The sequence below is a fragment of the Rissa tridactyla genome, chromosome 2 (genome assembly GCF_028500815.1).
Source record: "Rissa tridactyla isolate bRisTri1 chromosome 2, bRisTri1.patW.cur.20221130, whole genome shotgun sequence".
NCBI lineage: Eukaryota > Metazoa > Chordata > Aves > Charadriiformes > Laridae > Rissa > Rissa tridactyla.
Window position 1 is genome coordinate 100856102 of NC_071467.1, and position 25232 is coordinate 100881333.

Consider the following 25232-nt stretch of genomic DNA (forward strand, 5'->3'; position numbering starts at 1 on the left):
GACCACAATTAAACTACTGTATTTGAATGGAACAGGCTCTAAAGTGAGGGTGCTCCCTTACAAGAATATTCCACTACGCTTCTGAACTTGCTACTTTCTTGTTCGCTGCCCTACAGTGTACTCTTTACAGAACGTGGTGCAAACAAGAAATAAGTAGGTTTGGTTTTCGTGTTGTGTTCTGGGTTTTTTTAAAATCTTAAACCAAGATGCTGATAAATAAATGTGCCTTTGGTGTCACTTTCATTAGCCCAAATTGTGCTGAACCAGCCGCACTAGTCTGAGCTTTAAACCTCACATTTCCAGTTGCAATTACTGTAACATATAATATATTCAATATTATTTAGATTTCTACCAGTGCAATGACAGTCCAATCATAATATTAATAGCATGCCTTATAGCTTACAAAAACCAAAGCACCAGCTCACAGTCTACTGGATTTGCTCTAAGAAGTGGCGAATTTAAATCTTGCACAAAGAGCTCTCAACACTAAGAAATTCTTTAATCATCTTGATTTGAGAGGATTATGACATGGATCAGTTGTAATACGAATGGCATGCTGGTGAAATTCTCAGTGTATTAAAAAAAAAACAGTGAAAGTAAATACACGGCTAGCCCAACTAAACTGTGTTGGAAGATTAGGTTAAGCTTCAAATAAGCTATGAGCATAATTCTTCAGATGTTAAGTCCCAGGAAACAATCACTTTAAAACAGTCTGGCACTCAAAAACAGAAGATTCCACATAACAGCTAAATTGGCAGGGAAAAGGACAGCAAAGAATATGGGATACATTTTCTACTATGAATATTTTCTTTTTATCTATTTCCATACCCTCCAAAATGTGCCTGTGTAAACTCACTGTACAGTTTATTGGTTTCAGATTAAAATAAATTAATCCCATGTCAGTGACAGCCAAATGCAGCCAACTAAAACACTGGGAGTCTTTTTCACTGTGCATCAGGAAAAATAAAATTAAAACTGTACGATGGTGATAAGTGCTTCCTTTACCCAATCCAAAGCCTTTGAATTTGAAGGAATTTTTTGGAATAAAACTGCAAAGCCAGCTGAGGAACTCCAATGAGCCTTCAGAGTAGACAGTGGAGCTATACTGATCAAAACAGTACCTGGGAGCAATCATTATCACTGTGTTCCTGCAGTTGGCTTCTAGCTCTCCACCAGAAATACATCTCCATTTCAGAATAAGACTCCTCACTCTAAAACAACACTGAAAGTGCCATAATTCAAGGTAGGAATTACATACATGATACATCCAATACTTCAGCATCTGGTCTAAGCTAGATTTCTAATTTCACTATCAACTGAGAGAATGGGCATCTCCAGGGACACTTGTCTCTCCTTGACAGGTGCAACCTGGAAGCCCAGCTTGAATGAATCCTCTAACCCTCATACAGTGGAAGGTAGGCAAGATGGATCTTGCCCTCAACAAGTTTCTGGGAGCAGCTGGGATCTGAAAGTCTACCACAGTCAAGAAACCTTTAGGATTTGCTGCATCTTTCTTGTTGCCATGAGGAAACAGATTGAAACAAACAGCCTCTCCAAATGAACAGCCTTTTCTCAACTTCTGTTCATGCCTTCTGAATGGACAAGGCAAAGGTGAGGCTAAGTACACTACAGCTGGAGTCTTTGCAAATAATCCTCTTCTAGTTTTTGCTATGCAGATTTTGAATGCTATTAGCCTGACCAGCACTTTGTCTGACAGCCAGTAATGCAGACAGACAACGGACGTGCTGAGGAGTCTGGCGTGCTCGTGCCTGCTCTTACTTTCCCTCTTCACCCCACAAGGGCAGAGCTTACAGCTTGGCATTTATGGGCAAAGGTAGGAAGAGAACGAAAGCACCATTCCATACTTCCCTCTCAATTTCTGTTTCTCAAACATATGTTTGAAGCAGTTTTCAAAAGACATAAGCAAACTGGGAAGAAAGCCGAAATGCTCCTTTCCACTAACTGAATCTACCTGAAATACGACAGCTAATTGACTATATGGTACCAGTTGCCTGCCTAAGAGGGAAGCTGCATCTCATACAGTCATCTCCAGGTGAAACAGAAGGGCCTTAATACAGAATAAACCACCCCCATTACCAGCTTTTAAGGCACTTTCACCACCCACATCAGTCCCACTAGTCACACAACCGCTGCAGGAGTCCGTCTCACCCAGAGACATGGTGACAAACCAGGACAGAGTGAGGGAGAGATCCCATTGACAGGGAGAAATTTCAGAGCACTAAAAGCATGCACATTAGGAGAAGGGGAAGAGCTTCCACTAATACACAGAGCAACAGCCTATATTCTGCCCTTTCAAATTGGACTGGACGTTAACGCAGGTCTTCCGTATGTGAAGAAGTTCTGAAAACAACAGGTGAAGAAAAACAGCACCCTTAGAGAAGGGCATGTACCCTTCATCTGCCCTCTGGATCCCAACACTGTCCCAGCAGTATAAGCTCCTTTCACACCCAAATGGGAGCACAATGGCTCCTCAGCATGCATGTAAATGAAGTGTATAAGCACAGGCTAAGTAAAAATACGCACACAGCATGTCTGGGTGCCAGTGTAAGCCATGGTCACTTATTTGTATTCTGAAGCCCAGAGGCTCAGTATCTTTAAACATTAATTTCAATGAAGCTTTTTGGTTAAAAATTAAACAACGGTTCTCTAGTTTAAAAAAAAAAATAAAAATTGACCAGAGTTTGCCTGTTGGTTTTCTCTCCTTTTAACTGAATTAAATATTCTTGTTCCACAGTTGTAGCACGGCGGTCACATTAACTTGTAATGAATACTTAAAATGCAAAAAACCAATATTCTTTGCTCTGTTGAGTTTTTGTCACACTTCCATTATTTTAATACAAAGTAACCTACAATTGCACAGAAAACTACTTTTGTTTTAAAAAGTCATAGCCCATAAATCAGCCATCAAGAGTACACACAAGAACTTTTTAAAGAGCATCAGGACATACATTTAATGGATACAACCAAAAGAATAACTTTGTCTTAGTCAGAAAAAAAGTTGTATTTCACACTCACATAATGACTTGGAGCTATAAAGCACACCAAAAGAAAGCTACAAAGCTATGAATTATGACTTGAATAAAGTAAAGAAAACCTTTCAAGCTATGAAGTTACTTTAGAGAGATGGCTGTTATACAGCTGATGCAACCTTTCGACAAGTCTACTCTTCAAAACCACAGCACGTGTCACCACCTGTTGCGAAGCTACACAGGGATGAGTACAAAAGTAGGAGAAAAATAGTCAAAACGAGAATGGCACATCCTCTCTGCTCCCAAGCTGATTAAAGGAAAAAGCTTGTGATAACTAGATGGAGAGGGAAGCTAGAAGAGCTTCTGTCTTCCCATTCACCACCTCTAACCCTTTACAGCCACTCCACAATAGCCTTGGCAAACCAAGCATTTCCACAGCTGCTCTCTGAGATACCCTTGAGCCACATGGAGGAAGTTTCAGAGAGGTGGGAACAGCTTAGGAGGGCTGAACTGCCTCCTGTTACACACACTTCTCTCCATGTAGATGCTTCACTGACTTCAGAATGTATCTAGGCCCAAGCAATTGCCCAATGTCAAACAGGAAAACTGAGACAGAAAAATGGGTTGAACCCAAACCGTCAGATCCTGGTGAATCAGTGCCAGACAGAAAGGATTACTTGAGGAAAGACCAACAAATGGCACGGAAAGAAAACAGATGAAATCAGATAAAATGAATGAAGTGCCATGGGGATGCAAGGAAAAGCATCAGAGAATGGGATGGTATGGCAGGCGTCCCTGACCACAGCAGGGGGGTTGGAACTAGATGATCTTTAAGTTCCCTTCCAACATAAACCATTCTATGATTCTATAACTGGAAAAGAAAGTAGTGTAAAGAGCAGAGGGAAGAACAGTGAAAGGTGGGGAGCGATGGGAGGGGAAGAGGAAGGGAGCAAAGCAAAGGAGGTGGAGACCGTGCAGGGAGGCCAGACTGACAAGCAGTGAAAGCGTTGTTAGGGTAAGCTCACCACAACTATCATAGGTGCCACAGGAAAAATTAAAACAAACTTTCACAGACACAGCTGTATATTATGGAAGCTTTCTTCCATAATGGTATCAGGAACAGAGAAAACTGCAGGTATGAAAAGCATCTGTCACAAACTTGGGGTCACCTGACAATTTTGCTGCACTCAGAAAATACTGATAGTCCCATTAAGGACTAAATTGAACTATACTAGCTTGGTTACATTCCTTACGTTAATTATAGAAGTATGCTACACTAATGCACATTATATGTTTTTCCTCTTTCTAGAAAAAACAGGATCCTGGCTCTGGCCTAATCCGATCCTCTCCATCAAGTCTGATTCAGCCTGAGAGTCTTCAAACATTAGCAAGAAACTATTTAAATGCCAACATTTTAACCAGAAGTCCTTCAAAAATATTTCCATCAAAAGAAAAAAATAAATGCCATAGCCTCCTACTGAACCAATGGAACACTTACACCAGCCTATTAAAAGGACAGGATATTCAAATATCTCTGCAGCCATTTCATTTGAGCTGTGTGCACCTTTTATATTGTAAACTGCAGTTTATGACTGACAGAAGCATCCTTAACAACATTGTTACTTGCTAAATGCAGAGGAGAATAAAACACAAAGGTGCAAGGGCACATGTTTAGACTTGACCACTGTAGAGACCAGAGGCTTTTATACGGCTTGTCTTATATATTATTTTTAAAATCTGTTTTATCAATATCACTGACATTAATAGGTTTTTTTCATTTAATATACTAATGCAGATAAATTCATATGATCACATATATGCTGAATAATTTTTTTGGTCTGGAATATGTCTCTGTGAAAGATATATCAGCCACTAGTAATTCATATAGTTAGGAATGATATACTTGGTCTGAGGTTTTATCATTATCTTTTAGCTCTATTCTTGCAACAGAGGCTATAAATTGTTTCATATGAAAAACGAACTGGTTTATTCACATTGTTCAGTGACGATACTGAGAACACCATGTTTGTGAAAATTCCATTAAATATTAAATAACAGCAATCCCATGTTTTCCCAATGATTTGTGTGGTGATCTATATATTTTAGGTTTAGGATAATAGCTCCTTCTTCAGAGTAAATATGCGTAAAGCCTTGAGTGTCCAAATCCCCACGTGCCTGCTTAAATTTAAGCGCATAACCAAGCCTAACAAAAACACAGGTAAGTGAGCACGTGACTGACCTGTTGGGTCTCTTCAGGAACATGGTCTTTTAAGCAAGCAGGTCCCAGAGTCTCAGTAAAAGAAGTGAAACCTAGACTGTATGCTTAAAAAGGTTAAGCATGCATGTTAGCATGACTTGGTGGAAAAAATACATAAAAAAACGCTTAAGCGCATTGTGAAATTTGGCTGTTGTGATAGTGGTTCATCTTGACTTCAGACTCCATGTCATCTCCTGCTGAATTCCACACGTCTTCTTGCAAGTACCTTTCATACGGAGCACCCTTTACCACTGAGATCTCAAAATTCAGATCTCACGATAGTTACAAAACCTTTCTCTGAGCCATGAGTTAACAGAAAAAAGCCATGCTGTGGGACTCGGGGATTAACTCAAAACACAAGCCAAATAAAGTGAAGACAAACAGAGGAATGGAGATCTTAATGCACTGACTCATGTCACAGTATCATCCACCTCTCTAAATAAACTCGCAGAAGAAATTTACTCAACTTATTTGGGAATTTAGGCAGCTATGTGTCTTATGATGTAAGTAAATATATTCACATTTGTGCCCAGATTAAACAAAATTTATAAAACAATCTCATTAACATATTCAGACAGAAGCATATTTAAACTCCAGCAGCAAAAATTATAGAGACTAACACTATTTAAATAATTGACCTGAAACAAATCAAGAGGGTAAGAGAAAGCCTATTTCCTACTTCACATCTCTACCCTGCCTTAAAAAGCCTACCGATTTACCAGTATTCTTCATTACTAAATGCATGGTACACTTAATGTCAGTCATCCTAATTTACTGTCAGAATTCCTTAAATCACTTTCCTATGATTTTACCCTTCGTTAAGAACACTTACCAGCTATCGTAAGGATAAAATAACATCAGAGATCTTAAAAGGCACTAAGAAAATCTTTCTGTGGGAAACCAGACTACCACTGCATTTATATGGAAACACAAAGTTGTTATATGGCAGACACTAAAAGCCTCATTTCAGAGAGCTAGGAGGATGCAGGGGAAAGGAAGAAAAGACAACTCATTCCCGTCTGTGCCACGTGCAAACTGTCACACTGTTTGTACAAAAATAAAAATTAATGGTCTAACCATTATGTGTTTTTAGCCAGTTTTAAGCCTCCACCTACAACTATTTAAAAGAAAGGTCTGATTTTCTAAGAAACAGAACGTAGTGCTGTAGAAACCGTTGTACCAGATCAGATCTATGGTTCACCCACATCAGTACCCTGTGTCTGACAATGCCAGCACAGGATGCTTTAGGAGACAAAAAAAAAAAAAAAAAAAAAGGTGGAGGAAAGGAGGAGGGAAAAAAAAAAAAGAAGAGGAACAGTAGTCAGATGATGGCTAACCTATGCTCTGATTTGAAATAGTCTTTTTAATTAAAAACTGGTTTAGATCTTGATATCTGGATTTTTACATAGATTTTTTTAGGAACATCTATCATAATGCTGGGTATTATTCTTACCCACCATAGTATTTTTAAATAAAAAGACATCCTTTTTGATGCAATAAAAAATCTGACGTTCTTTTGTTTCACGTATATTTTTTCAGATCCCTAACCATTTTTTTTCTCTCCATGAGGTTTTCCTAAGACTACAATGCCCCTTTCTGAGATGTGATTTCAAAGAATCACAGATAAGCTCAAACAATTGACTTTATATACCATGGGATAGTCACTATTCTTTATCTCTACATATCACACATCTTACCGACTTTTTAATGACCTCTGCTGTAGCATCAGAAGACATTTTCACAAAACTGGCTTCATCAGTGTTTTTTAAACCTTTATCACTAAAGTAGCAGCCTATAAAGTACTTCATTTCATCACTTACCTAGCATTCTGCATTGCTTTTGCTTTAACAACATTAATTAGATACCACACCATCTAGATGGTCACTTAGCCTTTTGCATAGAAACTTTGACTTTTTTTTTTTTTTTTTTTTTTTTTACAAACTATGAATACACTTCATCAGTAAATCTGGCAACCCCACTGAGCACCTGTCCCCTCGTGTTTAATGAGACCTACAATAACAAGAGAATCTGAAAGGCTCCAAATCAGATTATTCACTATGAATTTTCTTTAAAAAATACAGATAAAAAATGTATACATACACTATTAACAGCTTCATTTTCACAGATGACAGCAATGTCACAGGCATGAAAGTGTCAAGGCAGCCTACAATATAAACTAGAAAGCTGCTGAAGGTCACCTGGTTCAGTCATCAGCAAGATGTAAACCCCTCCCCCTACGCACCATCTCAACAGCGTGGAAAGCATAGCAGGCAGCAGTGACTCCCTACAAGATGTCCCCTTGGAACAAGTACAAATGGAGTTGGGAACTTTCCTGTAAATAATTTTCTCTACTAGGAGTCCTCCATGGGCTTAATCAGAAGAAAGGTTGTCAAAGACAGTGTGGTTTAGGTGAGAAAGCTTTCCCTGCAGCAAGACCATGCCCGCTGCAGGACACAGGTACAAGAAGTGGGCTTAGTTTACAGATTGGCTTGAAGACCTGCCCACTCAGGATACTGATTTCTGCAAAGGGCAGAAATGAAGTTTATAACACTCTGCTGAAATCCAACTCCAGTAGCAGCTATGTTTGGTAAGTACATTCAGATATACTCCATGGGAACAAGAGATGGGCAAGCAGGTTAAACCCACACAGCCTACTGAGCCACGAACAACAAGCTGCAGGATACAGATACATTAGGTCATCTGGCTATAAAAATATTTTCAGTGTTTGCATATTTCTAACATTTCTTTCTTTCCTGCTTTATTGGTATGCTAAATGTCACCATAGTAGATCAGAAGAAGCAGACAGAGAAGCCACCCACAACCTGGTCTGCTTGAAAGAGGCAAACTAGTTTGTTTCTTTTGTTAGCAAGGAAACATGGTAATGAGACTTCCCCACCATGAGCGTTTTTTTCTGGTTAAGAAGGGGCTGCACAGGTCAAAACTGAGCCAGGCAACTCTCCTATGATGCACCATAAAAACAATGCCAGTGCCGATGAGGGCAGAATGTTTCAGGCTTTGCTTACTTCAACACATCTACTTGTTTCTCAGATCCCCCATTGACAGAGTTGTAGTCAGCGGGCTCATAAAGCTGATTTGACTGATGAGCTTCTCTAGGGAAAGCTTTCAAAGGGAACTACTCTACCGCCTACCTCAGTTCCAAAATGTACATCAACCAGCTAAGAACTTCCACTTACCACCTGCAGATAGATAATTTGGTGGAAATACTTAATCAAGCTCCTGTGCTATATTTAACTCAACAGACAGTCCCACGGGTGAAAAACGTTCAGCTAATGAGAAAGAAAGAAACAAACTTGATTGATAGCAAAACAGACTATCAAGTCACAAAATAATATGCCTTTGGCAGTAAGTTTAACAGCATCACAAATCACGCAGCAGTTCAGTCCCTTCAAACAATAAAGGACAGAAATATGGTGTAATGCTGACCTCTGCAACCCCATATTTTTACAGTACAACTGGCTTTCTGTCAAAAACAGTCTTTGACACAGGAGGTTGTCTGGGCAGGAGGATACTGAAGTTGCAGCACTCCACGCTAACAGCTCACAGCTCCTACAGCCTGCCTGTCCTGTGCTTCAGATCACTCCATCTTGAGGTGTCACCGAAAAAACCACTCAGAAGACAACAACTTTGTAGAAGGTGACACTTTGGGGTCAGTATAGTACATTTTCCTTGAACTACTTTACTACAAGCTACCTAAGTTCTGACTACGGTGGAGTTCCCACACAGGGTTAGACCTGAGTAAAAAGACCTTTGCTCAGATTTTTCAAGAGTTCCTTCCCCAAAATTTGCCTGCAAGTGTCGCAGTCTCTCACAGGCAGAAAAACATGGGCAAAAAAGTGCAAGAGCAATTTAAGAATCCTTCACATCCACGTGGAGTTATTTACTTCCTAGGGCTTTTGACTCTCCAGAGGGAAGCCTGCTGTTAATTTGCATGGGAAAGAACAATGAAAAGGAACATGCAGTGACAGACTTTGGTTACCAAACATGGCATGGTGTGTTGGCTCCTCTTTTACATTTGTAGGATTCAACAGAAAACAAATAAAATAAAATATCTGCCTGCCCGTGTAAAACCTAGAAAAGTTATTATCTGAGTTACACAAAACCTACTATTAGTATATTGCTCACGAATAGTTCCAGCTGTAAAACTACCATCACACTAATAATTTCAAAAAAATATTTTAGAAAAGAAATGCTGTCTCCAGAGATTCTCAAAGATAAGGGTAAATTTAAACAATTGTAGCTATCAATCTAGACATTTCCTATCTCTCTGAAAGACTTTATTGCATCCCAGGGAAATGCATACTAAGTATATCAAAGCACTCAGTTTCAAAGTAATTGAATGGTGTTAGGTACCAATAACAATATTATAGGTGCATTTTAGTGCTTAATGTTAATAATGAAATACATGAAATTTTTCCTGGCATATTAGTTATTTCAGTATGAAATAATTTCCTATATTTTTGTGCCACATTGACAGCAATAGCACATTAAAAAGTTGTTGTATACAATCATCACTGGATTAAACATTGTGAATGTTTAGATTTTGACACCCTATGGGTAAGTAAGTTACCCAATTCACCATGCTTCAGAACAAAGCAAAAAGAAACTGCACTCAGTGTAAAGTCTTCATGTTTGGCTGGGTTAACAGGGTGATTACGAAAAAGCTTTGCCTGCTTCCTGCAGTAGAAGCAGCAACAGATATTGGCACCCTTCCTCAGTCCTGCTCAGCCTCCTCTCCAACAGTGCACCTCTAATGCCATCTACTTCCAGAAGGACATTTCTGCTTCTCTTTAAATGGCAACACGCGCCACTTGCTTCAGTAAGTCAAAAGAAACCTCAGATGTTTTGCCAACAGCATCAGCTCTTGTCAAAAGGTTGGGGACCTCTACCAGTCTGTTAGACCTCAGTCAATTCAGAAAATAAACTGTGTACAGAGACTCTCTTACAGTGAGACACACCTCTCTCAGAACATGGTTCAGATATATTGCTTGGCTGCTGTGACAAAAACTATTGCAGCAAGCACAGCTGTACCTCTTCCAGAGAGGGGAAAAAATCCAAAAACAAACAAAAAAACTTTGTGGATTTTAAGGGACCTGAAGCACTTCCTTACAAATTTCTACGCAAAATGACTAAAGGGAAAGAAAAGGGACAAGTGGGATCTCTCTTCAGTGCTCCATGCACCCTTCAAAATATTTTCCATGCAATGAAAAATGACTTATTTAGAAAAACGCAGTAGCAAAAAAGTGTTCCACTAAAAGCTGTCAGAACAACTGCATATCGTTTCTCACATGAAATGGTAAATATAGGGTATTAGGTGCTATTATTGAGGGCTTGCAAAGCAAAATGCAGGAAATGGGACATCCTAATTTTGCTCTTAGTAACAGAAAAAAAAAATTCATACTTACTGCAAAGTACCAGAAAAAAAGTGGAGCCAGAAAGGGAAGGAGTAAATAAATAAATAAATAAATAAAACATAATTAAATTTTGTTTGGAAAATGTGACAAAGAAATACATTTAAATTGAACTAGAATAATGTAATAATAAGAATGCATCTCTTGTTAAAATACAAGCAGGGCTGAAAACCACTTTGAATAGTAGCCTTGTGATGAGAAGCTTAAGGCCACTGCTTCCTGAAATAGTTTACGCTTGATCTGGCTGAACAAATATTAGGGAATTTAACTGGGGAAAGGTAAGTCTGTAGATGTCCACAAGTCTGCAGTTGTCACTATGGTTGGCCTGAAGACTTACAGCATGTTTGCTTTTTGTGCTTGGCAAAAGAAAACAGTTCTCACTTGCTTATTATACATCTCCTCAGGAACGGAGACCCACTGAGAACAAGGATTGCACCCCACCAGAAATCCATTACATGGCTCTGGAGTTCTTATCCCATACTGTTGTCTGAATTTAATCTAGAGACTTCATCTCCCTCAGCAACTGCCTGCATGACCAGCTAGGTCTATCTAGACTTGCAGAACAGCACACACATCAAACCACCCATTCCCACATCTGCTGGCAGGTCTTCATGCATGGAGAATAAACAGAGGAGCACAGAAAGAACAGAGAGCTTCTCCCAACACACACTTTTGCTCAAACCAGAGAACTGGCTGCCTTGAACAGCTTCTCCTCGTTACGCAAGACTCACACAGTATAGAAAAGCTGAAGTGAGAAGCAAGGAGTCACTTCTTCAGTAACCTTAGTGGATTTCCAATCACTACTGTCAGCAGGTGGAAAAGCAATAGCGCTAAATATGGAGAGGTAAATATCTCCCAAACAAAGATTTGTCTCTTAGTGCCTGATGAAAGGACAGAGAAACTACTGCTCTTCCCTCCACCGGGAAATGAAGGCAAGCAATCAGAAACCTTCGATAACCTAATGCAAGGCCAACAAAGGCAAAGAACAAATTTCTCTCACCTTGGCAAGAGGGGTTTGTTTGCTTCCAGGAAACACCTGTGGAAACTTTACTTACAAAAAACCTCAGGCCAGAAAAAATAGCATATAGAAAGTCACCATAATGGCACTCTACCTATCAGAAAAAGCTACGCGGCTTGGCTGCTCTTAATGTAAGAGGTCTGACTGAGATCTGTATAGTCATAAGTAGAGGTTCAGAGCAGTTCAGTACTCCGAACAAGAGAATAGATCAGAATATGTGGATTTTGAGCTCTGTATAGAGAATTCTGTACCGGCATTTCCAAACCGAAGTCAACGCATCTGTTTCCAAAAAAAGGAAAACATATCAATGACTGGAGATACCCAGGGTGGACAACAGCCTAAATGTAAAATCCTTTCCCTGCATTCTTTGCATCATAAGGATTCTGAGCCTTTAGAAATGGTAAGCCAGGCATGCAAGGCCCCTTCTGAGAGGTCAGCTCTGGTAGTCTCTCCCTCATGTTTTTAATATGCACCACTCAATCTGTAAAAAGTGAGGACACACCATGATAATTTCAAGGAGAAGAATATATTGTCATTTTATCAGTTATAAAGGACAAATGTTTCCAGTCACTTTCACTATAATATAATCGTCATTCTTCATTAAGAAAAAAAACTTGACTGAAAAAAAGAGTTGGCTAGAATTATGTCCACCTACCAGCAAAAGGATACGATGGTATTTGAATCCAGACTAAATAAACCTGAAATTCAACAAGCTAACTCTTGAAAAGACAATTGTATTACAAAATATTATATTTCATTGATGTTTTAAAACTCAAATTGACAAACCTGCTCCTGACTCAAAGTAAATTTACAACTCATGATTGTAGATGTACAAAACTGGATGACATGTACTGAAGTTTTAGACCACAATTTGTTATTGCACACTTAATTATTAGCACTTAAACAGCACATGCTGAGGAAACGCCACATGCTACGAAAAGTATAATTTATTTCTCCTGGTAGATATTAATTGGCCTGTATTAATGACTTTTGTAACTATTAATAATGAGGCAAAATAGCCACCCCAGCATGGCAGCAATACCTGTAGTGAGGGGACAGCCTTCTAGCCGTTAAAAAAAAATGGGGGGGAGGGGAATATCACACCACAGGATAAGAAAAACAGTTTCTCAAAGAGGATGTTTATGACTAAATTTCTAAATTGCTGCCACAGCATACATGAGGGAGAAATTCTGAAAATGCTTCCAGCAGCGTGGCTGTATGATTAGTCTCAGCAGCTATCGGCTAACTGGAGTTGTGTTTGTGTTATTCCCCCAGGGCCTACTCATTTTTTATACAGAACTAGGCAGCTAACCAGGGATCATCAGGGACAGCAAGGTGTCCTTTGAGCAGAACCGCTCCTTTTCTTCACTTATTTGCAGGGCAGAACAGTGGGGAAATGGTCAAAATATGTCTTCTATTACGCTTTTATCAAAAAGCATAAAGATATGACCATATTAATTTAACTTCCAAGGTATACTAAAAATTATATACAGCCTTCTGTGGTATGTAAATAAAGGCAGGAACGCAGCAGTTATGCATAGGTACATTTCCTAAGCAGAAAGAACGTTTGTAAATGTAGTTAGCCAGAGTAAACGGACAATTCAAGAACTATACAACTATATTATTCCACTGTTTTAACCGAAGATCAAAAACCATTATGCTACGATAGCGTTTATCTCAGTACTGACCATTATCTCGAAGGACTCCTGTGGACGCTGTTACTCTTACTGTCTGTTTCACACTTGTAGATTTGTTAGAAAAGTGTCGTCTGGACACAGAATCCTCTGGATTCTGGCTTTTTTTGTCTTTCCCTTTGGGAAGCTGAGGTGAAGAACTGTTTTCCCCTGGGTCACTGGATGCAATGGTAGATTTAGATTGCCGATCATTTCCCTGAAAAGGAGTGTACACAATTATCACTGACGAAAATGACAAAATTTGTTTTTTTAATTTCAATATCATTTTTAATACTAAAGATCGGTATCAGGTGTTAAAGAAGCATATTAATTTAAAATCAGTACAGTTAAGTGATATCTTAAACTATCTAGAAAACTGTAACTATCTCATCAACTTACTATAGAATCTGACTGATTAAATGATCCTTAACAAGTCCCAGAAAAAATTAACACATTTATCATAAGAAAATAATGTGAAAAGAATGGCTAGGTCAATCTATACATACACACATATGATATACAGCTGTATCTCATCTGTACATATGTGTGGAAAGTCATAAGACGTAACACATATAACTTATGAATAATTCATTGCCTGTGTAAATGAGACATGGGCATTAATCTAAGTGTCAAAAGCAGCTGGAAGAGAACGACAGTCTTCATGTGTCAGTAACGCCGTGACTGGCAAGTGGACAGTAAGAAAGGGGTCTGCCCACACATCACCTCCAAGGACATCAGCCACTTCCTCTCATTGCTCTGTGGCGTATCTAGAAAAAACCTGGTCCTTATTTTTACAGCTTTGATTTATGTATGATCCTGGGTGTACCAGCCAGAGATTTTATTATTTATACACATTTTTTTTCAGTCTAAATCTGTTCACAATCAACATCGTAAAAATCTGAACTGTATGTAGCACCCTTTAGGGTGCTGTTTATATCACTCTAGGCTGCATAAAGACTTTACCAGCTGAACACGCTCATCGTTGCCTCTCAGCAGAGGCTGTCAGCCTCCTACTTTTGCCAGTCTAACAGTTTCTTCTTAATACAGTTCTGTCAAAACACTCCATATAACAACAAAACACTCTAGCAGATAGGGCAGAAAACCTTATCAGTGTCTGGAACTGTTCACCCTATCACGGTCTTAGCTGAAACACAGAAGATGAATGTATTCTACTTCTTTGTTTTGCTTACTGTAGCTGCATGAACAACTCATGCCATTTTAGAACTTGCCCACCACCAGAAAGGCCTTTCATTGTACAATAGTCATGGATAATTCTCTTGACCTCACTGCTAAAGTTAAAAGGTAATACTATATAAAATTAAAATCTTTCAGAAAAATAAGTCCTGAACAAAATCCTGCATCTCTTTAAGAAAAACTCACATGCGTTATTATATTTTTATATGATTCTTCTAGTTTTCACATAACCGGAAGAAATCAGTTCTGTTTAAAACATCTTACTTAAATACCATCTAGCTTTTACCATCTAATTGATCATTTATCTACCAATAGCCTCAAATCTACCATTTATCCTTTGTCTATAAAGAGAAATGAGGGCATGGCAATATTTCAGGTTTTTCTTATTCAAACTGGAGACACTTACTCCCAAGCAATAATGGTAAAAAAGTGTAGATATCAAATTGAAGCAAACAATAGCATGATTTATACCAGTTCAAGTGTTGCAACAGATATTTAAGAGCAGTAGTACATATTCCTGCCTCCTTAAGTTTTGACACTTGTTATCAGTGTGTTACAATCCCAATGGGATAAAAAGTGAACATCAAATAATTTTCTGTACATGTTGTTAAGTAATAGTAGAAGAGGCAAGAAGTTAAAACTGTTCATGAGTTATTTTTACAAATGACAGAATTGCAAAGTTCATGTTTTAAAAAACAAACACCACTTGAAAGTATGTTCTTTACTGAGGTTTTATCTTCCACTAAATTTCAACAGAATGGAACAGACTTGTATGTTTCATTGCTTACTTTGTCTAGTGGCTTCAGGGGTTTTTGCTTTGTTAACAGCGAATGGACACGATCAACTACCACAATTACAATGACAGACTGAGTCTGACTCTCCACTGTCTTGTACTTGTACAGTAAACTGCACTTGTACAGAATCAGTACAAACAGACACTTATAATCTGATTTGACACTGTTTTAAATCCACAGTGGACTCATTTTGTACGCACATAAATAGCTATACAGGATACAAAGCAGAGAAGGCTCAAGCTCTGTATTTAATTGTTAGCTAGGACAAAACACACCAGATAGGAAACTCTTTTAGGGCCTTATTCAGACTCAGCATGCAGAAACACCATTTTCTGAAAGACATTTTGTAAGAAGTTCTGCATTTTTCCTTTAGGTGTAGAATTTGAATAAATAAATAAACAAATACACAAAGATAGCTGACAAAGTTTATGCAAAAGACCTCAAGGCAGCAGTTGATCTTTGCTATGGAAGATTTTATAAAAAATAAAGCAGCCATTATTGCAATAATATTTTCTCGGATTTCTTTTGTCTAATTGACACTGCAAATAGCTACAGATTCATCAAGCTTTAATAAGCACACCACCAGGTGGCTGTGTATTTTTTCTCTTCTGATTTAATTAAAACCCAAAGGACAGAGACTTTCCATCTACCGGAATTAAACAAAATTAGAAACAAACTTTATTATGGCATTGGATACTTACACTGCCTTTAGACTTTCGAGATCCCACAATTGGAGGTAGTACAGAGGCTTTGGAACTGCAGAAATAGGGCATATCTTAGAATAGTGTACACGTTCACTATCATAGACACTATATATTTATAACCAAGTCATGTAACAACAAGTCGGCTACGGCAACAGAGTTAATTGTTTTATTCATTGCACATTTTTACTAAGAATCACACATTTCTGTTCACTAGACTATATTTAAAGGCATAATCATTAACTTATTTGAACAAATGCATTACACTTCCCCACAATGCATACTTTATACACAGAAAATTAGCCGAGCAGTATTCAGTGAATTAGCATGAAAGATCCTTACAACTATTATAATGAAAAGTTCCAGCAATTTCAATAGAACTTGGTTTACATCGATTGATCAACACAGCTTTTCACTGTCCTTTAATTCATTTGTTGCAAATGCTATTTCCCAAAATACTTTCAAGTTATTCACATTGTCTACAGTTGCTCATTAAAAAATAATATATATATATATAAATTACACCTCACTTTATATGCAGAATATGGGGAAAACTCTCTAAATTACACCAATTTGTGGTACAAATTTCCATTTCTTCCAGTTTATTTCAATGAAATGGCTGCCAATTTTTATGTTTTCCAAAGATACAAGAAGCCCAAGCTTCTCCTTATGGACACCCAGTTTAGGACTCTATTATGTGATAATTCAAGCCTATAAAAAATAGACCCCAACATAAAGCATTCTTAAGGGACTACATATTCCACAAAACATTACCAAGCAAGAGCAGATCTAGAACGGTGTGGCTGCACCTTATCTCATTCAGTTGTACACATTTGTATCCCAGGAAAAAAAAACAAATTAAGCCAAGTCAAAATAATGCTTTTTCTGACCGTAATTTTGTGATACATGATCAATGGCATGTTTATGAGGTGAAACAGTCTGCTGAATTTCCATTTTCTCTTTTGTTTTTGTTACCTCAGCTTTCCCAGATGTTGTCAACAAAGTATTGCATCCATACTAACCCATCCATTCCTTGTTCTTGGAATGATGATTTTGTACTTTACTGGTGGTACTTTGTAAATAAATTGTCACACACGCACGCGTGAGAAGTAAATCACACACCTATAGAACTTACCCCTGAGGCCTTCTCGTTGTAGATTTGCTAAACAGCAGATCACCATACGGCAGCTTCTTAAACTTTTCTCTACCCACGGCAACATAAATTTGCCCATTCTCCAAGTCTGACCCATTCTGAACAAGTTTTCCATCTAAAGTGTAAAGTCTGAAAAATATGAAAACGTTTAATATTATAAACCTTAACATTCAGTTAAGTGTATTAAATGTTGAAAGCTATGTTAATCTATACCTACTAAATCATGTTGAATTTCCGTATATGAAACCCAACAAAGTACAGCGCATGCCATGCAATGATCAGTCACTACATAAAAAACAAAAGACAAGGAAAGACAGAGCAAAACAATGACCTAAATCACAGTTTATATAAAGCTAACGAAGTACGAAGCACTATGACAGATGAAATACTCTCATAATTTCTAAAATGAAATAAATTGGTTTGTACTTAGAAGGTCTTTAATGTCTTTCCCCTGATGCTTTTGAAGGGATCTATTCCCTCAGTTCCTGATCCCTCTCATACCAAGTTCCGCCTCCCACCTGTGCTCTTGGCACTATGCAATAACCTGGGAAGAACAGGGCATTCAGGGCCCCATGACTGAAAACCCAGAACCTGTCCACCTAATGCAGACCAAGTTGATCACATTGCACTTATATTGTTATATTGTGTAGATCAGAAGGTTGGAACATGGCTGTACTTGATGGGGTAAGGCTGGAAGTAGCAGGAAATACAGTAATACATTATAACAAGAAGCTGTGTATCTTAGGCACCTACAATACCAATAATTAATATGTCTATTACACCAGGTAGATTTTTACCACAATAACTTCTGTTTGTACACTTTACCAAGAAGGAAGAAATCCAACAGGGACTGAGGGCAGCGAAGGGTGCAGGGGCAGTCCACAAATTATTTCTATGCTATCCCAATTATTTCATTGTCAAGTTTCTGATTTTATTTAAGGATGGTCAAAACAATGAAGGAGGAGGAAACATCCAATATTAAATAATCTCTTTCCCATTGAGCATATTCCAAAACAACAATATTGATATTTAATTAAAAAGTCAACATTAACAGTTTTGCATTTAAGTCTTAAATGCAGGAATGTTGAATGGCCATCTTAATTGCCTCTCTAGAAGCCTTCTATGGGAGCTACTATACGTGTTATTCATAAATTTCAGCACAATGCAAGAAGATATAAATTGGTTATACAGCTATACAATCAACCTTTTAGGAAGAATATCAAGAGCCTGCCTTGAGAACATCCCTCACTTATAAAGCGCAAAATTTTTCATTTTAATAGACACTAAGTTGCTTTTAAGTTCATACACATGGTCACAGAGCCTTGAATAAACACAGAAAAAAAGAAGATGCAGTGTATAGAAGCAGGAATCACAGAATAGCAGAAGTTGGACATGATCTTTGGAGACCACCTAGTCCAACCACCCCGTGCAGATCAAAAGCAACAACAGTAGGTTGCTTGGGGCTGTGTCCAGCTACGTTTTGAATAACTGCAAGGATGGAGACTCCACAGTCTCTCTGGGCAACTTGTTCCAGTGCTTGATGATCCTTACAGTAAATTTTCTTTTTCTTTCTGTTCAAGTGGAATTTCCGTGTATTTCAGTTTCTGCCCATTGCCTCTTGTCCTATCACTGGTCATCACTGAGAAAAGTCTGGCTCCAACTTCTTCACTCCTTCCCACCAGGTATTTATACACATTAATAAGATCCCCTGAATTTCTCTTCCCCGGGCTGCAGAGTTACAGCTCTCTCAGCCCTCCCCACATGACAGGTATCTTCAGGCTCTTCATCTTCATGGCCTTTTGCTGTGCTTGCTCCAGTCTGTCCATGTCTTTCTTATATTCCCCTTGATTTTCTAGGTGCCTCCTGCCATAGTGAAGCACCTTGGTTTTCTAAGTGCAAAGACCGAACATTCTCAAAGACGAAATTTTAGCTTTTTAAAATTTTGATCACATTGCTGCTTCCTTGCAAAGACGTATGCTAACTCTGAAGCCCCCTCTCTTTACTTCTCATATTTACTTTTTAGTGCAAACATTTCACAGGCATAGTAGAAATGTGAAATTTCACAGCCTGCAGAAATGTGAAATTCAAAGAGCAATTTATGTTTTGCTACCACAAAGATGACATCAGTTACACACAAACAATGAAAATAAAACAAGCAATCTAAAAATCAGCAAGAAGCCTATTTCGGAGTTAATCTCACTGTGTTTTGCTAGATTACATTTTGCTTTGTGGAACTTGAGGGAAAAAACAGCAAATCAGTGTACCACAGTTTAAGAACTGTTTATATATTCGTATGGTGCTGCAGGTATATAAGGGTACATACAAACATGACTGCGGGTTTTTTGCTCCCAGTCTTTCACTTTGCTTGTGTTTTAATATTATACGTAATGCACAAAAGTTGTCTGCTTAATATAACTCCCAAAAATGTTATGGACAAATATCTGGCAGTCCCTAGTTGTATTTTTCACCTTGAAAATAATAACCGTAATAACTGAATCAAACATAATCAGTCACTGAAGATGAAAGTGAAATTAAAAATTCATGTAAAAAAATTTGAACTTAAAGCAAATAAATAACTATTGACTTAACAAGCATCACACAAGTTTTGTGACACTTACTTCTGAAGCCTTCTACCCACCCACCTGGCCACAACCATTCAAAGACCTGCTGGGTTCTCTCTGGCTAGTATCATGCAACAAAGATGTCCTTGCGGTCTCTTCTTCTGGTCACTGGGGGATGACCTAAGGCTTGTCCTGTGGAATGTCAGTGGACTCCCATTTTCCCTCCTGAATCCAAGCCAAAAAGTGGCACCCAAAACAAAGCCAGTAGACAGGTTGACAAAGGAGACAGCAAAGACGCAACTTGTGGGACCAACATCTCTCAATTCCCAGTTGCCGATACACCAGGTACATGCCCATCAGGTTACTGTACCCCATCTCCATGTACCATCTGGCAAGCAGAAAAGCTTCTTTCTCATTGTTTCCTCTCTTATATTTCTTACTTAATTCCTATTGTGATGGGGATGATCAATAACTGTTTTTCAAAAAGCCACATGCAAAACTGCTTAACACTTGGCAGCTTTGTAAGTCTTTTAATAACATGGAAAAAAAAACCTGCCATATACATAATGCAGGTTCTCGTAATTCCACTTAACCTTCTTTAATGAGAAATTATATGTTCCCAGCATCAGTGGTCTTATAGGACCTCCCCTAATGCTAACATACTTTCAGTAAACCTCAGCAATTAATGTGTAACTTATTAAAGAACAACGATCACTTTACCAACGGATTTAATATGTATTCCTAGCATTTTAAGGAAAAGAAAATGAAAACTGGGTTAATAGAAAACCAGAAAAAGGAAAACATTAAATAATTCAAAATGTCATGTACATTATGGTTTTTTTTTTAAGGGATTAAAACTGAGCACTGGAGAGAACTTCTCAAAAGCAATCCTAGCTATGTACGGAATGATTTATGCTTTCATACGTGGAAGCATCATTCAGTTTCACCAAGGAATGACACCAAGTAACGAGAATAAAACGTGAAAGGTATTTAAATCACTAAACAACCTGAGATCAGAAAGAATTGGTATGTTGTAAACAGCTGTTACTTCGCTCACTTCCGAGTTATACTAGCTGAGAATCATATCCAGAAAGCTGCAACAAGTGTGTAGGTTTACTTTACTGCAAGTAGAAGTGCTAAGTAGCCAGATAATAGGAGCGAAGAAACACAGGGCTGAGAGGAAAAATTAGATGAGAGCTATAGTCAACACATTTACCTTAATCTTTTATCGTCTGAATCGGCTCTGGGAAAGTGATCAGAAGAACTGAAAGACTATTTTATCTTCACTGATTAGAGAAAGATTTTGCAAGCTTAGTCTGAGACATTGCATAAGCTGTGAAGAATGATTTTCGACAAAAGGCTCTTTCCCATCTGAGGAACATATTTCTGTAACGTGCTCTGCATGGGGCAACACTGGAATGTCAGTAATTTGCCAGTACACACCTTTGCAGCCCACTTACACTGCAATGTTTCTCATGGGAACTGCACAGATCATTTTGCTCTAAAACTTGCAACAACTACCAAATCCTATTTTAGAGAGCTTATTTTACATTGTAAAAGCCTTAAGGAACTGAAATTTACCTATCCAAAAGGTCACCTCCTGTTCCTACACCACAACAACTCAAGACCAGCTGAGATACTGGATTTGGCCTTGGCTCTTATTAGAAGGCTGAGCATAAAGTACATCTTAGCCATAGCACAGGTCTTCAAAAACCAAGGAATCTATAATATTTTCCTTGAAATTGTTTACCCCAATGAATTTACAGAACTAACAAGATTAAAAGATAATGTGGATCACATCTATTATTGCACATTCCAAACATCTTCACCAACTTTACCAGGCTCATTTATTTTATTGACATGTAGCTTAATTATTAATACTAAATATACTGCATTATTATTGTATTATTACATGCCTGCTAACTAAATATTTAATCAAGAAATGACACCTGAAACAAATTGAGACTTTTCTTTTTTTAAAAAACAGTTGAAATGAAACCTGAAGGTTACTTGGACTCAACATATTTCCATTTTGTGGCTCTTTGATGTATTTTAATTTTCTTACAGTGGAATGATCTATTATATCTACCTATGGAGTTTTAAAAACCTATCTACACGTATCAAATGTGTCTTGCAAACATTCAGCTTCCTGATACCTGTGAACAGCTCCACTTCTGAGGGTAACTTTTCCTGTAACCATTTCGAGAACATGATCCCAGTGATTCAGTGTTCTCCTGGGAATGAGGAGGCGCGTTACAGGGCTAATAAGGTCTCCATTAGCAATCAAGCTGAAATAAAGCAAATAAAATAATTTGGAGGTGCATTTTAAACAAAACTCACCTGAAGTTAAGACACCACCCCTCCCACCCCCAAATGGCAGTTCACTACCTGAAAATTCTACTTACAAAATAGTGTAGGGCTCCTGGAGTGGTTTTCGAAACCGTGCTGACACTGTGATTCTACTGTGAGTAACTGGCTTGACCTGCAAGGACAAAAAGAATTAAAAACTACTCATTCTTCACATTGGGAAAGAGTTTGTCCTGACCACCACCAGTAAGGGGGGCAGCGTATTCGCGGAAAGAAGTTCCTGGTTTTAAAACATGCATTTTAGCCCATTTCAGCTTCTCCTTCTACAGAGCATACATAATTACTGCTGCAAGTTTACATACACATTGAATAACAACCAGAGCATAGTATACCACAGCACAGCACAATGTATGGTTTCCACTGAGAGGTCAGAATTGTAAGGAGCTTAGAGACCCAAATTGCAAGGTCCTGAAGACCTAAAGCAACACTCCCAAATGCTGTTCTTGTTTTCTTAGTCTTTACTGCTCATAACCATGGCCCAAGCAATTAAACCATCCTCTCTTTTTAACAAAAAATGCCATTTCTAGGTCTTTCTGTTATTATGGAATAAGTACTTTTGCTCTTGTACAGGTCTTTACATCCAAACCCATCAGCGATTCATAAAGGGTGCTGAATGCTGTACTCATTTTAGGGCAGTGACTCATAAGTGAGGTGAACTGCAGATTTTTAGGTCTCGGAAAAGGTAGGCTACTTAACTCCCAGCATTATTCCGTGCACTCTTTTGAACAGACACTGCATGGAGATCAATCAGGTGGCTCAACATTAATGCCATTATACTGAACAGAAAGTTACTCAATACTGCCTAACTAGGATTCCCTAGTGCATTTATAAACACACTTTCAAATTAAAAAAAAAAAAAAAAAGAAGAAAAAAAAAGGAATAAACCCAACCTCCAAAACCATTAGAAAGATTTTTTTAATTCTCCACAATTAGCAAATCAAAATAAGGTATCAAACCCAAACAAACATTCAAAAGTCACAGTACACACATTAGCAAGTTGGCTGCATTTCTAAAAAAAAGACTGTAAAAGCGTAAAGGATTAAACAGCTGTCATACACAGAGACATGCTTTCAAATAGATGTACAAAGTTATTTAAACTGGCAATGTTCCAGTCACTAAAAAAAAAGCAAGAGAGGTGCTCAAGCTACTAGATATTCCAAAATGGCTAAAACTTAGTATTAAAATAATCAAATCTGACTCCCCACCTAACCCAAAGAACTGCACACAGCAAATTCTGCACCAGACACATAAATTCTGGAGCTAAGATAGGTCTCTTAGGGGAAAAAGCAACCAACAAAACAAAACCAAAACTGGCATTCCTTGATGTACAATCACTTCAAGTGAAAGACAGCAACAAGTAAATCTGTTGAACAAAATCTGTTCTCAATGTCTGTTAAAAAAGAAGCATATCTATCTGTTCTGAATTCAACTCACTTCAGCTTCTCACCTTTCTCAAAGGCCCTTGTGAGCAGCATTGCCCTCCCAATCTTGTCCTCTGAGAGACTCAGAGGACATGAAAGCCTACGCTGGTCATGGACAGAGGAAGGCAGAATTAGACTTTGCACAGCAAAGTGACTAAACAGAAGCAACTAGCAGCAGCAGAGGCATGGTGATCTGAAGCTCAGTGCAAAGGGATATTCTGGCGAGAGACTTCTACAAGAGGAAAGACGGCAAGAAAGATGCTACTGCTGCATTGTGCCAGCAATGCTTGTGGACCAGACTGGGAAGCAGGCCCCTGGAATGGCTGGGGACCTTCCCTTTACACAAGCAATTTACTAGGCATTGTATTTACTCCTAAAGATCTATTTCATAGATACATGTTTGTCTTGGCCTCATACAATGAGAAATTTTGTAGTAGACTGTACATAAACTATCCCTTAATGCCTAAGGTAATTGAAATTCACAGACTTGCTGTTAATTCCAGTGTGTTCTGAATCAGGTAGAAGATTCACTACTACTACAGGCTTAGCAAGAGAGTACGAGGTTGTTATCATACTGCGCATTAGGAGAGGCAAAGAAATTTTTGGAGACTGCCAAATAATTTAGGAGCTCAGCCATTCTTGCAGAAACATTGAAAGCACATTTTTCAGGGCTTAACCGGTCATCTATGTCACCAAAATTTGAGATGAAAATTTACTGAGTCTCTAGGCAGAAAAAGAAAACACACCTTAAACTACAACATCTGAAAAAATTTCTATTGCTGCTGTCAGCCACTAAGAGTTATTTGCCCAACGTAACCAGTCTAATAGAGAGTACAGAAAAAATAAAGTAAATTTCTAAAGAGTATGCTACTGAAGGCTGAGGCAATACTGACTTCCTTCCATAGCAACAGGTCCTAATATTTAGGCTTCAAACACAGGTTGCATCCAAAACGGGAACAACTTAACTTTGCCCTTACACCTTGCTGCATAGCTGCTAGGTTGCCAGGCCAATCCCCTATAAAGTATTCAATATATAACTAGTAAAGCCTTATATCGCTTTTTCTAAAAGTTGATTCCTCATCCATTCCTGATGCTTATTTATGCTGTTGATACCTATGCTCAAGCTCTCACACGCTCCAAACAGTCCATCAAAATAAGTTCTCTGACCCACTCTGCAACACGCAGGTTTCGATGATCCACATTTTACTGGAACCAGATAGAAAGAATTCGCTAAGCATAAAGGAGCCCTTTAGGACAGTCCCAGGTGTGCCCAATTATTTAGTTGTTCTTGCAAGCTGATGAAACCATTAATTTTGACGTAGGCTCCTCAGAAGGCCATTATGTTATTGCATGCAACCCAATCACCAGGCCCCTGAGAAAACAAGCAACCTGACAGATGTTAAGAGCTCATTTATTATTGGAAGGATTGTATTTCTGCCAATAATAGATACCGTGGCATCAGCTTGCAAGTCTGTCTTTCGCGTTACTCTCTCAAAGAGTCATTAATATTTCTGGCAGCCTTCTGTGCCCTAATAAGTCAGCCCTGTTCTTAAACAAGCAAACTGCAGGGGACTGTAACATGGGACCAGCATTGGCAGAGACTTAATATCTGTCTTTTCTACCTAAACATGACCTAAACCAGAACAAAATACAATCTCGTGTTCTTTGGCTAAG

General features: G+C 38.3%; 1 protein-coding gene across 3 annotated transcripts in view; it reads right to left on the minus strand.

Moving 5' to 3' along the window:
- Positions 1-25232, minus strand: part of DCDC2 (doublecortin domain containing 2) — a 70876-nt gene that overhangs the window by 25445 nt on the left and 20199 nt on the right. For all 3 annotated transcript variants that reach the window (XM_054190641.1, XM_054190640.1, XM_054190639.1), the window contains exons 3-7: positions 22176-22252; positions 21927-22058; positions 17192-17338; positions 16057-16111; positions 13383-13584 (exon numbers count right to left, since the gene is read on the minus strand). In XM_054190641.1, the coding sequence (XP_054046616.1) occupies positions 13383-13584; positions 16057-16111; positions 17192-17338; positions 21927-22058; positions 22176-22252 (613 nt within the window). The remainder of the gene's footprint in view (positions 1-13382; positions 13585-16056; positions 16112-17191; positions 17339-21926; positions 22059-22175; positions 22253-25232) is intronic.